The 13746-nt window shown below is 42.4% G+C and overlaps 1 protein-coding gene across 5 annotated transcripts in view; it reads right to left on the reverse strand.

Moving 5' to 3' along the window:
* The window catches only part of LOC114002376 (E3 ubiquitin-protein ligase RNF144B), a 91186-nt gene that overhangs the window by 26623 nt on the left and 50817 nt on the right, over positions 1–13746 (reverse strand). For 4 of the 5 annotated variants that reach the window (XM_039386670.1, XM_027748290.2, XM_027748293.2 and 1 more), the window contains one exon: positions 2828–3016. In XM_039386670.1, coding sequence (XP_039242604.1) covers positions 2828–2992 — 165 coding nt within the window. In that variant the 5' untranslated portion in view covers positions 2993–3016. Of the gene's footprint in view, positions 1–2827; positions 3017–13746 lie in introns of those variants that run through there. The other variant, XM_027748295.2, reaches the window with a different exon arrangement.

Raw genomic sequence — 13746 nt, forward strand, 5'->3', positions numbered from 1 at the left:
AGAAGTGAACAAGCCGGGACATGCCCAGGAAACACAAATTCTGGGGAAACATACAATGAGTATATACATAATAACTGTAAAGTCTACATCATAAAGTCCATTCAATCGCTGTACATATTTTTCCACTTCTGAAATCGTTCCCATTCTAATTCTTGGTCCTCGACAAGATGGCAAGTGGGTTCTGCAAATCATCTGCTTTCTCTGCTCTAAACAGAGGGAGTAAAAATGTTTATAGCTATTTGAAAAACTCCTGTCTTACTAGCAACATTCCACCAAAATGCAAACATACACCTTCTTAAACACAGTTTGCTTACTTTGGCTAGAACACAGCTTTTACACTGTATAATGTTTATTGCAAGAGTTTCTGAGCTGAAAACATAGCTGTACAAAATTCCAACTCATTTGATTGCCTTGGTTTTACAGGCTACAAATGAAAAGGAAATATAATCTCACCCCCTGCAGATGTCTAAATAGTAACAATTTCCAGTTATTTCCAAAGCCACAAATGCTGTAGTGAAAAATAATCATAGTTGCAGAATCACTGTTATTGTTAGAAAAAAAATGTAACAGAATGAAAATTTAACAAAACTAATTGTTTCATCTCAGTGGAGCAGAACCCATTATGTCCACGTCAAGCCCCTTTGTACTTCAAATTTAATACTACTCTTGGATCTATAAAATTAACCTTAGTGACAGAAAATAAGAATAAGCTATACAAGCTGAAAGCATTGTTAGCCGAAAAAGATATGGGCTCGATCCCATAGCTCACAGCTGACACTCTTACTCCAACATCTGTCTTAAGGGTAGTGTGAAGGTATCTAGATGCCCTGGCATGAGTGGGAGGAAATTTTGGGCATGGCACACCAGTGTAGCTGCTGCAGGCTGTGCCCCGAGCAATCTCCCATGCAAGCCCCAGCACCGAGGCACTTTGGGTCAAGCTGCTTCTGACACTGCTCTATGGAGGCTGCTCGAGTGAGCAACTCATATGGCCTCACAGAAACTGCTCTGGATTCAAGACAGAAAGCCATAAAGCCAGGTTAAAAGTTTCCAGAACCCCTCTTGTTACAGGATGCAAGTTCTACACGTCTCTATTTCATCAGCCCAGACATGTCCATCGGGAGGACATTCAGACACAGACAACAACAGTCAGACAAGGGGTAGACGTGGAGCGTAAGCACAGTCGAGACATATTACACCCACTGAAATAAATAGAGCATGTCTAAAGGCTTCTCCCAGCTGCATTCGGTGCTCACTCATGGCTGGCTCTTGGTTTAGACAAAGTCAGTGAAGTTTGCACAGATGGCAAACAACTGTGACTGCAGTTTCCACGTCGCTGTCATGGCACTGGAGAGCCAAGCTCACAGGAGATGCTCTTCTTGCTACTGGCCACATAAGGGGTGTGTGGATGGGGTGGAAGCTGTGGCACCAACAGGGAACAATAGGTGGGGACAGCAACAACTCCAAGCCATCACCAACCTCTCCCTTTGGCCAGTGTCCTGGAGGAGCAGAGAGTCCAGCTCTTCCTGGCACAGGCCTCAGCAACTCTCCTTTCTCCAAGGGCAGAAGGATTACTCCACGCAGCTAACATTGAGTTAATGTGCCGTTAATGATACTAAATCAGAGACACTGAGTTCTTAGAGAAGAATGGGACCACTGTAGAAGTATCAACTTCTCCATTTATTTTTTTTTTTCAATTTAAAGCAGTATCTTCCTACCTAATCTTTTAGGTATGTGCTCTTAAAATTTTTGTTACGAACTAAAATACAAAATTGTTTTGTGGAAGTCAGTATGGGAAACAAACTTCATGAACGTCAGGTTGAAATGCATATTAATCAATCTTACCCTAGTTTCTTGAAGCACACAGCTAGATTGTCATCCTATTTAAGCTACCCTGAGTTCAGCATAAGTGAAGATATTTTCACTCAAGATGGCTTCACAAATATCAAATTTCTTCTATGAGTTCAAACAACCAAGGATAAAACTTAAACATACTTGACTGATACTTATCCAAAATTCATTGTTAAAAAAATAAAGCCAGGTACATTTATTTGGGAGTTAAAAAAAAAAAACCAACACCAACATCCTCCAGTGACTTCTGACCTGTTTCCGAAATCCATTAGTCAGCCACATCAAAGTCACTATCACCAGAGAAACTACACCCATTTTTGCATGCTGACAAAGAGACCAGAAGACTGTTACTATCTGTAGGGCTCTTATCAGTTCATTCAACCTCTCCCTTTATCATTTCCACCAGCTTTATTTGATCTGAATTTGCAGGACAGAAAGTCTTTACTTACAACCATAGGCAATGCATGACCTGGGCAACATCTCTGCAGCACAGACTGCAGAGAGGCAAAGGTTCAATAGGCCAAGGTTCATTTTTGTTTAGGTTTTTTCATTGTCCTTAAAAGTTAAGTAGAAGACTTTAAATGTCTCTGAGAACTCAGAAAATGATAACAGGGAAACAACACCTCACAGCTATCTTATGATGTTTCAAGATTTTGCTTCAGAAAAAATAAATACTGAGATTACATACAGACTGTGTATGTTCTCCAACAGTCTTAAAATGCATCTTTTTTCCCATTTATTACTGGGATTTGTTATTATTTGCTATGGGACCATCTGTTAGAGTTATGAATTTTCAAAACCAGAATGACAGAGAAATCTTTTAAATAAGGCAAGACAGACTAACACCACATGCTCTTTAGAAAAGCATCCTCTGTCAGCATGGGTAACATATGCTTCTTGTACAAGACAAACAATCACATTTCACAGTTCTATCTTCCATTACCCTGCTTCTGTAATGTAAAGGCATTGTAGATCTTACCGCTGTACAAAAGATGCAGCTGCATTCCTGAAGAGTGGTCATCTTATCCAGGGAATATTCACAGAGACATAGCTTGCAAGTGAGTAGAGGCTCCAGAGCTAGCTCTCCAGCTTCTGACACATCAGCTGTCATGGTGTGAGGACAAGCCTTCCCAGCAGAGCCCATTCAGTCATTAATAGTCCACTCAGCCTGAAAAGAGAAATTGATAGTTGAAACATCACACAAGCCATGTAGTCACTTCTATAGGCCTGTGAATTTACATCTAACACCCATAAAAGCACCACCACACCCAAATGTACTACTTGACATCTTAGGGCCAGTCTCCCACTTTAGGCCACTCAAAATTTATAAAGAAAGTGACTGAGAGCCTACCTCATCAAAAGACCTGAACTTGGCTGCGTTCTCAGAGAACGTTCATCTTACTGGCACAAAGCAGTGCAGTCAGGCTGCTTAACATCAAATTAAAGAAAAAACCAAACAAACACAAACCAAAACTCATACAGATGGGGCATTACCTATATTACATGCAACAGTACAATGGTCAGAGCCCTCACCGAAGTCCTAGAAGCAGGGACATGATTTGGGAAAATAAATTGTTAATTAAAAAAATAAACTGATTCATATGTACATAGATATATATCACTCTGCCTTTTCAAATGAGCTTCAGAGTCATTCCCCTCCTATCCCTACGAGATCCTTCAGTCTTTGTTGCACCCACACAGTTCCAGTGAGTGTCTCTACTCACACTATTTCATCTGATGGCTCGGGAGCTTCCCTGAGCAGTGCAAGACAAGAACAGATTCTCACTTTCCAGGCAAGCATTTCAAATATTCAGTTTGTAATGTGAGTGGTGGGTACCACGTACTCCACCTTCTCCATGAGTTGTCACTGAGATGGCAAGCTGGTAGTCTACTACAAGATGGATAGGGAAAGCATCTAAACCCAGGAAAAGGTTTCAGATTGCATGTCCTACTTCATACAGGGCTGAAGCTTAAATACAAATGAGTAAGAGTATTTCATGTGCAGTACTCTTTTCTGCTTTGCCTTGATGATGCCAGACAGTAGCTTTTGTGCATCCCACTCCCTGGCATCCAGATCTTCTATTTATTTCATAGGGCTCCTAGGCATCTAACTGAGGTTTGTGAACCAAGAACTAAGTGCACTAACACTTTGACAGGAAGATGCTCAGAATAGCCATGTTTTCACCACACATCACAGCAATGATTGGGGAAGAAATTTCTATTCTTTGATGAGCAAAAAATGGAAATATCATGCTCAGAGGTAATGTTTTATGGCCTAAGCATTTGAAAACACTGCACCATAATCATAAAAAATTTCAAGACCCTCATACCTTCACAGTAACACTGAAAAAAGAATTAAAAAGAATATCCTCAAGCTTAAGCTGAAACAATGCAAAGCACATTTGCAGATTTTATTTGCCTCAACATAGACAGTGGGGTTCACTGCAGCATTTAAGGCACAGGAAAATCTATTCCTGTCTCTAAGAAACTTGACCCAATTTTCAAAGACCTGCTTCTGAACACACTTAGGTGGTGGCAAGCTGACCTTCACACCTACTTGTTACAAGTAGAGACGTGGTGGTCAGCTGTACACAGATGCTTGCAGCGGCACCAAGAGTGCATCTCCACTAAACCTAAAGATCTGCATCACGAACGGAGGTTGCCTGAACACGAAACCGATCAAGACCCATCCATGTGTCTGTCAGATTTGACATCTCAGAAGATAAACAGGAGACTCAAGCCCTTTGGTCCACTTCTGCTGGCCTTCCCTGCAGTCCTGAGCGTCCTCGTGGCAGAGCTGTCAGGTCACATTTGGCAGCATGTCCCTGCTGCCATTCTGTGGCTCCCAGAGCAGCCAGGCCAGCTGCAGATAGTCAGTGTGTATGTGACTTACTGACTTGCAGTACGTGCTGAATTCCTCCATAGAGGGAGAAATAATGAGGCTCATGGAGTTCAAGTCCAATGCACATGGAACCCTTCCCCACAGTTTCCATTTCATAATCTGATGCACAGCGAGCCCCATCCCCAGACCTGTCTCCTAAGCTTCATGACTTGTGCTCCCACAATCTGCAGGAACACACTTTCCTTTCAAATGTCGTGCAACCACAACAAATCTGGGTCAGAGCACACTTACCCCTTTCTAATTTTTTCACTTTGAAGTTTTTTAGCCTAGCCTGTCAGAGAAGCCACCAGATTTGTACCTTGGGATGTCTTTGTTATAAGCACCCAGTTTCAAGAGATACAAGAGTCATAGCCAAGATTCTGGCAACCAAATTCCTGATCACAAATCCAAAACAAACTCTCCATTTTATGGCTTCCTATCACTAGTTCAAAAATGTGCCAGTCCTACATTATTGTTGGTGCAGTCCTGGGATCTGCTACCATGATGTCCCCCACAATTTTTCCATACAGCTGCAGAGCTGGAACTCCAGCACAGGCAAAAACCTTGAAAGGAAGCCTCCCTCTGAGTCAGGAATTACAATACTCCTCTGTAATTACTGCAAGGGAGTGTGGGGGGGGGACACACTGAGTCACTGGAAACGCTATGGCGGATCAAGAACTACCTGTTATTTAAAACTACGTGCTAGACATTATCTCAGTATTTAGGGGAATTTTAACATTTTTACTCAGGTTGCTTTTCAACATGAGCTGCATCTGTACAGGGAGCTACTCATCGCCACCCTGCACAGATCTGAAGTTTCTTCATTTACACGGTAAAAGGTAACAACGTTAAAAGGAGGGATGCACAAAAGGACAGGTAGGAGTATTTCAGGATGTGGGAACAGATAGAAAATGGATACAGCTCCTTCCCAAGTCAGTGTTCTTTTTATAACCAAGAGGGTTATGACCCTGCATGCAGGCAGCATTAAGGCAGCCGTAGGAAGATTCAGGTGTATGACTGAGGTTTAGGGCTGGGGGCTAAATTTAGATGGCCTAAATCCAGGACTCAGTGCAACAGCAACAGTGACAGTGAAGAGCAGGCTCCTGATACACCACTCTGCCCTAGCAGCAACCACATGCAACAGTATGATGGCTGTAGGGACTCATTATGACATCCCATTGTCATTATGATAACGCTTGTTTCTGAAGACTGTAGGTTAAATTCAGTTTTGCTCCCTGTCCCTCCACACACTCATCTTTCCCTCACACCAGGATTCCAGAACAGAGCTGAGATTCTCCTTAAAACAGGCAGAGCACCCCATGGAAATCTCCAGCAGACAATACCAAGCAAACCTGGCAGACCAGAGGATCCAGTCCCCAGACAGGCCAGGCTCACCTCACCGCAGCCTCAATAACCTCATTGGAGTTCATCAAACAGAGCAAACAGAATCAGAGGCAAGGAGACAGCTCCGTGTCCTGCCTGCTCAGCCCCTGAAGGAGAAGCACTATGGCTATTAGGAACAAAATTCCCTCCATACTCCCTGAGAGGCCAGCTTGTCCACAAGCAGTTCTCTGGATCAGGTTGGCACAGGCAAAGCCATCCTGTTAGCACTGAAAGCCTGCCTGTCCAAGGGGGAGCAGATACATGGTCTTCTTGGCCTGTTCCTTTTCCCAGGGCAACCCAACCCACTGGTCTCTGTGTCTGTGCAGCAGAGTTGGGACTTCTGCTACTGCTGCCAATGGACACATGCAGAGGGAAGAGTTAAGGGTTATGGAGAAGGGTAGCCCCATCCAAGAGCATCTGGCCTCTGAAATCAGATCTGCATAGGAGGTTCATTCTCATTATGAGATCACAGTGGAAAAAATGGGGAGAGAAAGATGCAGGTCTTCCTGCAGTTCTCACCCTCTACTCCTTCTGCTCTTTACCAACACTTCAAGATGATTGTCCTCCCAAGCTCTCAAACTATCTCCTCAATTTTACCAGCCTGGCAGAACTCACTTTTCCATGTGCTGCAGAGAAGACATGAAGTTTTACCTCAGTTGCTCTGAACTTTTACGGCTTTCACTTTGCTATGCTTAGTCCCACAGACTGTCATTAGTTAATTATACATCCATCAGTTCTCTTTACAGTGAATTAAAATTCCTATTGTAATTACAAGTAAGTTGCCAATAGGTTAGGCTGAAAAAAAACCTCCGCCGTAGATGTACGTGTTGTGCAGGGGAAGAGGGAGTCACTGAAGAATGAGTTGGGGACAAAGAGGAAAAGACCATTCCATATTTGGTTAGATCAATAAAAGTGGCCTGAAATAAAAGTAAATGAGAAGTCTCTGAAAAACAATGGATCCTCATATAAATAAAATACATTTTTAAGCACTAAAATCTTCCCTTTCATGCTTACAAACACAAATGACCCACTTAGGTTAGCATCCCAAGCAAAGGAAGAAATGTGTTACTGCAACTGTGATGCAGCCCCTAATTGATCACAAAAACCTCCCCTGTACAGCAACACAGGCTCCATGAGATGTTGTGGAATATGGATAAACACATTTCAAGGACATTCTAACCCAGAGAATCCTGCACCAGCATAAATCAGTGGCAAGGAAGGGTCAAACGTACTCCAGTGCGCGTACTTAGGACCTTTAAAGATCCACTTTTTTAACATACTTCTATCAGTCACATGCATGCACACAAACAAATCATGCTCCTTTATTCATTGCACAGGATTTCCAGGAAACTGGACTTCTTTCCTCAAATTGTATGTTACCTGCCTCATAAGAGGACTCATACTTCCCTGGCTCTGATGTTAACGGTATTGATGCCACAGGATAAGGCAGGACCAGAAAGTCTGAGTAAATGTGAGCGAGCTATGTGGGGTCAGCCCTAGGAGGGCGTAAACTGCACAGTCACCAGGACCACAGTTTGCCAAGTGCTCAGACCTGTTAACATTTCCTTTTCATTTGTCTGCCTGCGGACACTTTTGCTTCGTTTATGGAACGTGACAAAGCTTTGTGCTTTCACATAGCACAGAAACATTTCAACACTATCTGTAAGCAAGGAAACATTACAGTGTGCTCAAAGGAAAAAGGGCTAAGAAGGATAAGTACAAGCAGAAACATTAACATGAAAGCAGTGGAGACTTTGAATGAAATATGAAAAACAGAACAAGAGCACTGGAAGAAGGAATACAGAACTTGTATGCCTTCAGGGCCTCCTGACACCACAGTGTCTGATGTCTAGCCTTGAAAATTACTTCCTAACAGCAAATATTTGCTGTGCCTGCTTCTAGACAGGTACCCTTTGAAATCCTGGCATTGGTGTCCCGAGTGGAAACTACTAATCCCCTGAAATGGGGGTGAAAGAGCAGCTGGGTGGGTGTCTGGCAGACAGCCAAGGTCAAGCCACCATAGCTCCATTGAGGTGTCAAAAATCAATGCAACCTAGGGCTGAAACTTTCCCTATAAGCATGAATTGTAAGGTAACATCCTTGTTGCAGTCACACAAAGGCTCGCTTGAGTCTGCCCAGCTGCCTCAAACCAAGACTACTACCAAAATACAGAAGTTACTCTGTATTTGGGATAGAGCAAACAAGCCAGGCAGTCTCATGAGCTGCAACATCAGAAAGACATTGTCCATGTGCCCGCAATCAACTCACTGTATTTAGCTAAAAAAATGTGTCTGAATGTGACTTTTACTATTTAGAAACATCACATAGAATCATTAAAGCCTTCTGTACTGAAGCTGAAGGAGAATGAATGGATTTTGTTCAGCACCATAAGTGTAGTGGTTTGAACCTTGTTTTCCCCAGAGGCTGGGAGAAGTGGTAGACCCCAAGGGGTGGAAACCCCTGGAAGTTTTGAAGTTCTGCCCAATGGACGCTCCTGCAGAAATGTAAACATATCACAACCAGACCGGAAAAGAAGAGTTGTAGTTTGGTGTTAGGAGAGGTGGCCATGTTGTAGAGCCACGAGGTAGGGGCTCTGAGCCCCTTGGGGCCTCTGGCCCCCCTCCCAGCCCCTGGCTGGGGGCTGCAGGGACCTGGAACAGCATAAAGCTGGGCTAGGTGCCTGTAGTATGCCGGGAGATGTTTTTCTCCATGGGCACAGAGCAGCAGCCGACGCTGACCAGAGAAACGGTGGCAGAGAGCCAGAGATAAGAACCTGAACTGAAGAAGCAGCAGAAGCAACATGCAGCACTGCAGAGGAGACTCCTGGAAGGAGAGTCGAGGAAAGGAGAGCCAGCAGCTGAGAGCTACAGAGTTCTTGGGGGTAAGACTGATACCAGATCCCCAAAACTCCTTTGAGACCTCCTGGAAGGAGGAAGATGATGGACTCTTACTTGAAAGAGCCTTGAAGTGCGACATGCACTGTAGAAAGGAGCTAGAGAGCTCCGAGAGGAATGCAGGGGGAGTTGACCTTGGCTCTCCCCCCCCCCTTTTGCACTGCTGCCACGGTGGCAGCCTGAGAGACAGGGCACAGAGGCCCTGCAAGAGATACCAGACCGTCACGAAGACCCCCCTGTGTCTTCGTGATATGACGTGGTGAAACGACCTTGTCTGGGGTTACGAAGTCCACGGAAGACCCCTCGGTTGTGAGGCGATGGGGCCGGGGGAGCTTGAATACCTCCCTCGTGGACGCTGGCAGAAAGCCAGCTATCAGCTGCTGCATGCATGAGAAGAAGAAACCTGCTGCCTCAGAAGATGCTGCTGTTTAAGGACTGGAAGGGATCTGTCCTTCTTTCCCTCCTGGACTTTTATTTGGAGGGGAGAAGAGATCTGATCCATTGTAAATACATATGTCATGGTAGAGATAGTTGTGATCATGTGTATAATGTGATATGGTATTTATTTGTACAGTCATTGTAATATATTCCCTTTTCCCCACTTTGAGTCTGGTGTGTTTTGTCTGGAAAAACCCATCTCACATTAGGTTGAGATGTGGGAGGGGGAATGGAGCTAGGGAATTGGATGTTGGGGCTATCTCAAACCATGACAATAAGTCATCCTTTCATTTTTCACCTGCTGCATCCAATTGCAACAACAGAGCTCTTGGAGAAGCTACTTCAAGTCTTGTGTTTACAAACAATTCTGCTGAAGTTAGTCAAGCTGTATGTTTTTAGCTGCAATCAGAGTTTAAAGGAAGCCAAGAAAGGTACAAATATGAGGCACATTGTTCCAGGAAACGTTAATGAAACAAAAGTGGTCCTTTATGTGCTTTCCCTGTGGGCTGGCACATGCCTGAGTCTGTCCTGTGGGCAGGGTGAGACCTGACAGGTCCCTCTGCCCCAGTATACCCTAGGCTTGCCATAAACCAGCACCCAGGTATGTGGACTTGCATACATATGGTGGGACTTTAAAGAGGTCTAAGGACACCTGTGGGCCTAACATGCAGCACAGCACTTCCCCATTTTACAAAAAACATTTTAGTATCAAAACAAACTCAAAGCACGTGTGCTACACTCCTATTTAATGTACCGGCTATTACTGAACTTTCTTGAAGAATCATTTGCAAGCACTGCAAGTAATTCTTTCTCATGCCCTAGAGATTTTTAAAGCACTCCACCCATTGTGAAATTACTTCAGTGCCCTACAAAAACCTGGTTTGCCATTGTTCAGCTCAGGATTCTGTTGTTTCCTGTAACTAAGGTTCCCTCCTCAAAAAATAAAATAGAAAAAGAAAACTACCTGAAAAATATGAGTGTTAAAAACCAATGCTAAAAGTCAGGCCCTTGGAGAAAAAGAGCAATTATAGAAAGATTTAAAAATATAACAGAGTGGAATTAAGATAATGGGGTCATATCACAAGAAATACACTGAGCTATGAAATTAGGACATGTGAAGGCAGCTGTCAGAAACTTACACTTCTATCAATTTCAACAAAACCCCATCAATACCAGTTTTGGTTACAAGTCCTTAGCTATCCCAACTCTCTCAAGATAATGTTATTCAAAATTCACTTTTAAGACAGCTTTTTTAAACTCAGCAGATCTGCACAAAGCATTAGTCTGAATCAAGCGTGTTAGTACTTCTGTGGTCTAACAGACAGACCACTAAACCACAATGCATTAATTAAACTTTTTGATATGCACTGCCTACACAGAGTTACCTCTCTAGTCCATATAGCATTACTTATCAGGCAGTGATTCAGTTACGCTGTAAAACACATGATTAAAGCTCCAATTTCTGAAAGCCTTCATCTTCAAGGACATTTAATCATATGTTTAAGTGCTCCTCTGTGTCAAAGCCTGAATGTTCTGCTTTATTGCAATGAGATTATTAACAAGTTAAACGAGTACTTGGATTTTCTGAAATTATGGTCTCAAAAAACCCAGCCAGATCCACAAATAGAAGGTTTCATTTTAAATACATTTTTAATATACTCAGAATTACTGTATTACATCTGTGCCTTAATACAGCAAGCACTTGATTACACGCATGTACAAGGAAAACCCATTTCTGGATTACCATAATATGCTACCAAGCTGAAGCATTAGAGAGAATGGAAGTATTTCAATATCTGTTCTCTCTGAGCAGGGCTTAAGAAAAGTCAGATGTATAATATTTCATGACAGATTTCTGCACTGTAAAATTTTTATTGCCAGAAAACTTGTTCACAGAACAAGCAGCCTAAGTAAATGTGCTCTCTCTGGTACACGAGAACACACCGAAGGCAATTTCTCTCACTTGTTTTCATTGGAATGCCTGGAGAAAAAAAATAAACCTTGAGCCACTGTTCAAGAATCAGTAGCTATATGGAGTATTTTCATATCATGCTAGCAACCAAAAAATAAATAAATCAAATGCTTTTAAAATAACATAGCGAGTGGGAAGCCTCTTGCACACAAAAAAAATGTTAAGGGATAGACTATGGTAATTAAAAATATCATCCAGCTTCCTGCTAGGAATTTTTATACCAGCACTTCAGGATACTTAAAATACACACTGAAGAGCTTCCCAAATCTCACATGCACCCAGTAATTTCAAGACATTCTAGTAAATCTGAATGTCATTAGGGCACATACATATCAGTCTCCACAAGTCTTTGAGAGTACAGTTGTCAGGTAACATCTCTACTGTACTGTAGTTCTGTGAGGTATGAATAACTTTGAGATTTTAGAACACCAGTTCTTCCCAGTATCTTCTAGGGACCTTACATCAATATGTCCTCAAGGAGGTTTGTTTTGGGGGGTTTTTTATTTTGTTTTTATGTTGTTGGGTTTTTTGGGGTTTTTTTTGCAAGAAGACCATGGATATTAATTGAATATAACAAACCACTTTTTTTCTTTCCAAGACAGATGTGACTCTGCAGTTGTGGGAATCTATGTATTTTCTTGCACTACTGCTTTAGAATAAGGGGGGGGGGGGAAGTGGGATTCTCCTCCTTCCATTCCTAAAAAACTAGGGAGTCCAAGAAGATGGAATCTAATAGCTAATGGCAAAATAAATGTTACCCCAAGCTGAAAGGCAGCTAGGAAAAGCACTTTCTGATCACTTAAAGAAGAAAACACGTAAACTGAAAAATAAAAATGCAACCTGTTACTAAACTGAAGTGCATGATCCAAACAGGGTCTTCAACTCTTTTCAGTACTGACAGGAGCCACACAATGGCAATATTCGTTGAATCCATGAGGATGGGAATAAGCCCTTCTGCATGGGATGTGGTGAGACCGTCGTATCACAGAAGCCGCCACCTTCGCTCAGTTCTGTGCTTGAACTAGGACATATCAAAGGTCAGGATACAGCTCTATCAACACTAACAGGCTGGAAAGCTACAGCTTCCTGAACCAGATCTACTGAACATGAATCCTGGGCAGGTCTGTGGGCAGTCTTGGAGTGACCCAGATGTATCAAACTTACTATGCCTGAGCAGTATGATGGTGGCAGCCATAGGCACGGGCTATGGTGACACGTCTAGTCCCACAGGGAGGTCAATGGTACGATTCTTCTGAGGTTTTATGTTCACCCTGGTCACACTGTTAAGCAAAATTGATCAGGACAAAATGCAATGCAACAGATAAAGTGCAGTCAGACGACAGAACTTAAATGTTTTGGCATCAAACATTTCCAAATATTTCCAAAACACATTCAAACAACAAAATTTTACCAAGTGGAAATCCAAGTATTGGTTACCAAGTCTAAGATTAAACTCTAAAGGTTTTCTAAGTAACATCTCCCTTTCTTAATGTCACTATACAACATTTCATAATGCTAAGCTACAAGGAATTTCCACCCAAACTAGTTTGGTGCACTTTAATTTTAACATCCTGTTGACAAGATTACCACTATTAAATAAAAGTACGTTCTTCTAAACATTAATGACAAAATGATAGATCTTCCTTTCTGATCACATGAAGGCTTTTGGTAACTGTAGCATTTACTTAGTAACAGGAATTGAGCTTTTGGGAGGTCAAATGGGTTGATGATTTGGCTAGCTGTCCCTGCTGAAACAGGAATAGGAAGTCAGATGTAACAATTTGCCTTTGACACAGAAAAAATGTTTATTTTTGTTAATCGGATAACAAAACCTTGGGATATGCTAAATCCTTGAGCTGAAATGTTTACAGTTTAGATAGGGTGTGTTCAGAAGATATTTGTGACATTGGCCTGTTCTAACATCACGGATTTTTAGAGGATATTTGTAAACACACTTTGTTAAAGTGAAAAGCAATGCAACTTAATTTGACAGAGAGACCAGCTTTATCTGAGTGTTCATAGTGTGCACTCTTCTTCTAACAGAAACTAATTGGGCTCTCAGGGTCCCCTGTATGGAGACAGCCAAAGCTATGTCTGGAGCAAGCAGAGTCCTGACTGCAAGGCAAGCAGGTCAGGGCAAATGGAGACATGACACAAAGCCAGGCTTCAAAAGGGACAGCAAGAGACTTCTTACGGCCAAGAGAAGCATGCAGAGTTTGCCAGAAGCCAAAGAACAATTCAGCTGACTGAAACAATGAAACTGATCCTTCACTGAATTCTGCAAAATGTACTGAAAGACATCTATCAAAAAAAAATAATGTGTATTTATT

The sequence above is a fragment of the Pipra filicauda genome, unplaced genomic scaffold (genome assembly GCF_003945595.2).
Source record: "Pipra filicauda isolate LSUMZ 115617 unplaced genomic scaffold, ASM394559v2 scaffold49_size4853605_pilon, whole genome shotgun sequence".
In the NCBI taxonomy this organism is placed as follows: Eukaryota; Metazoa; Chordata; class Aves; order Passeriformes; family Pipridae; genus Pipra; species Pipra filicauda.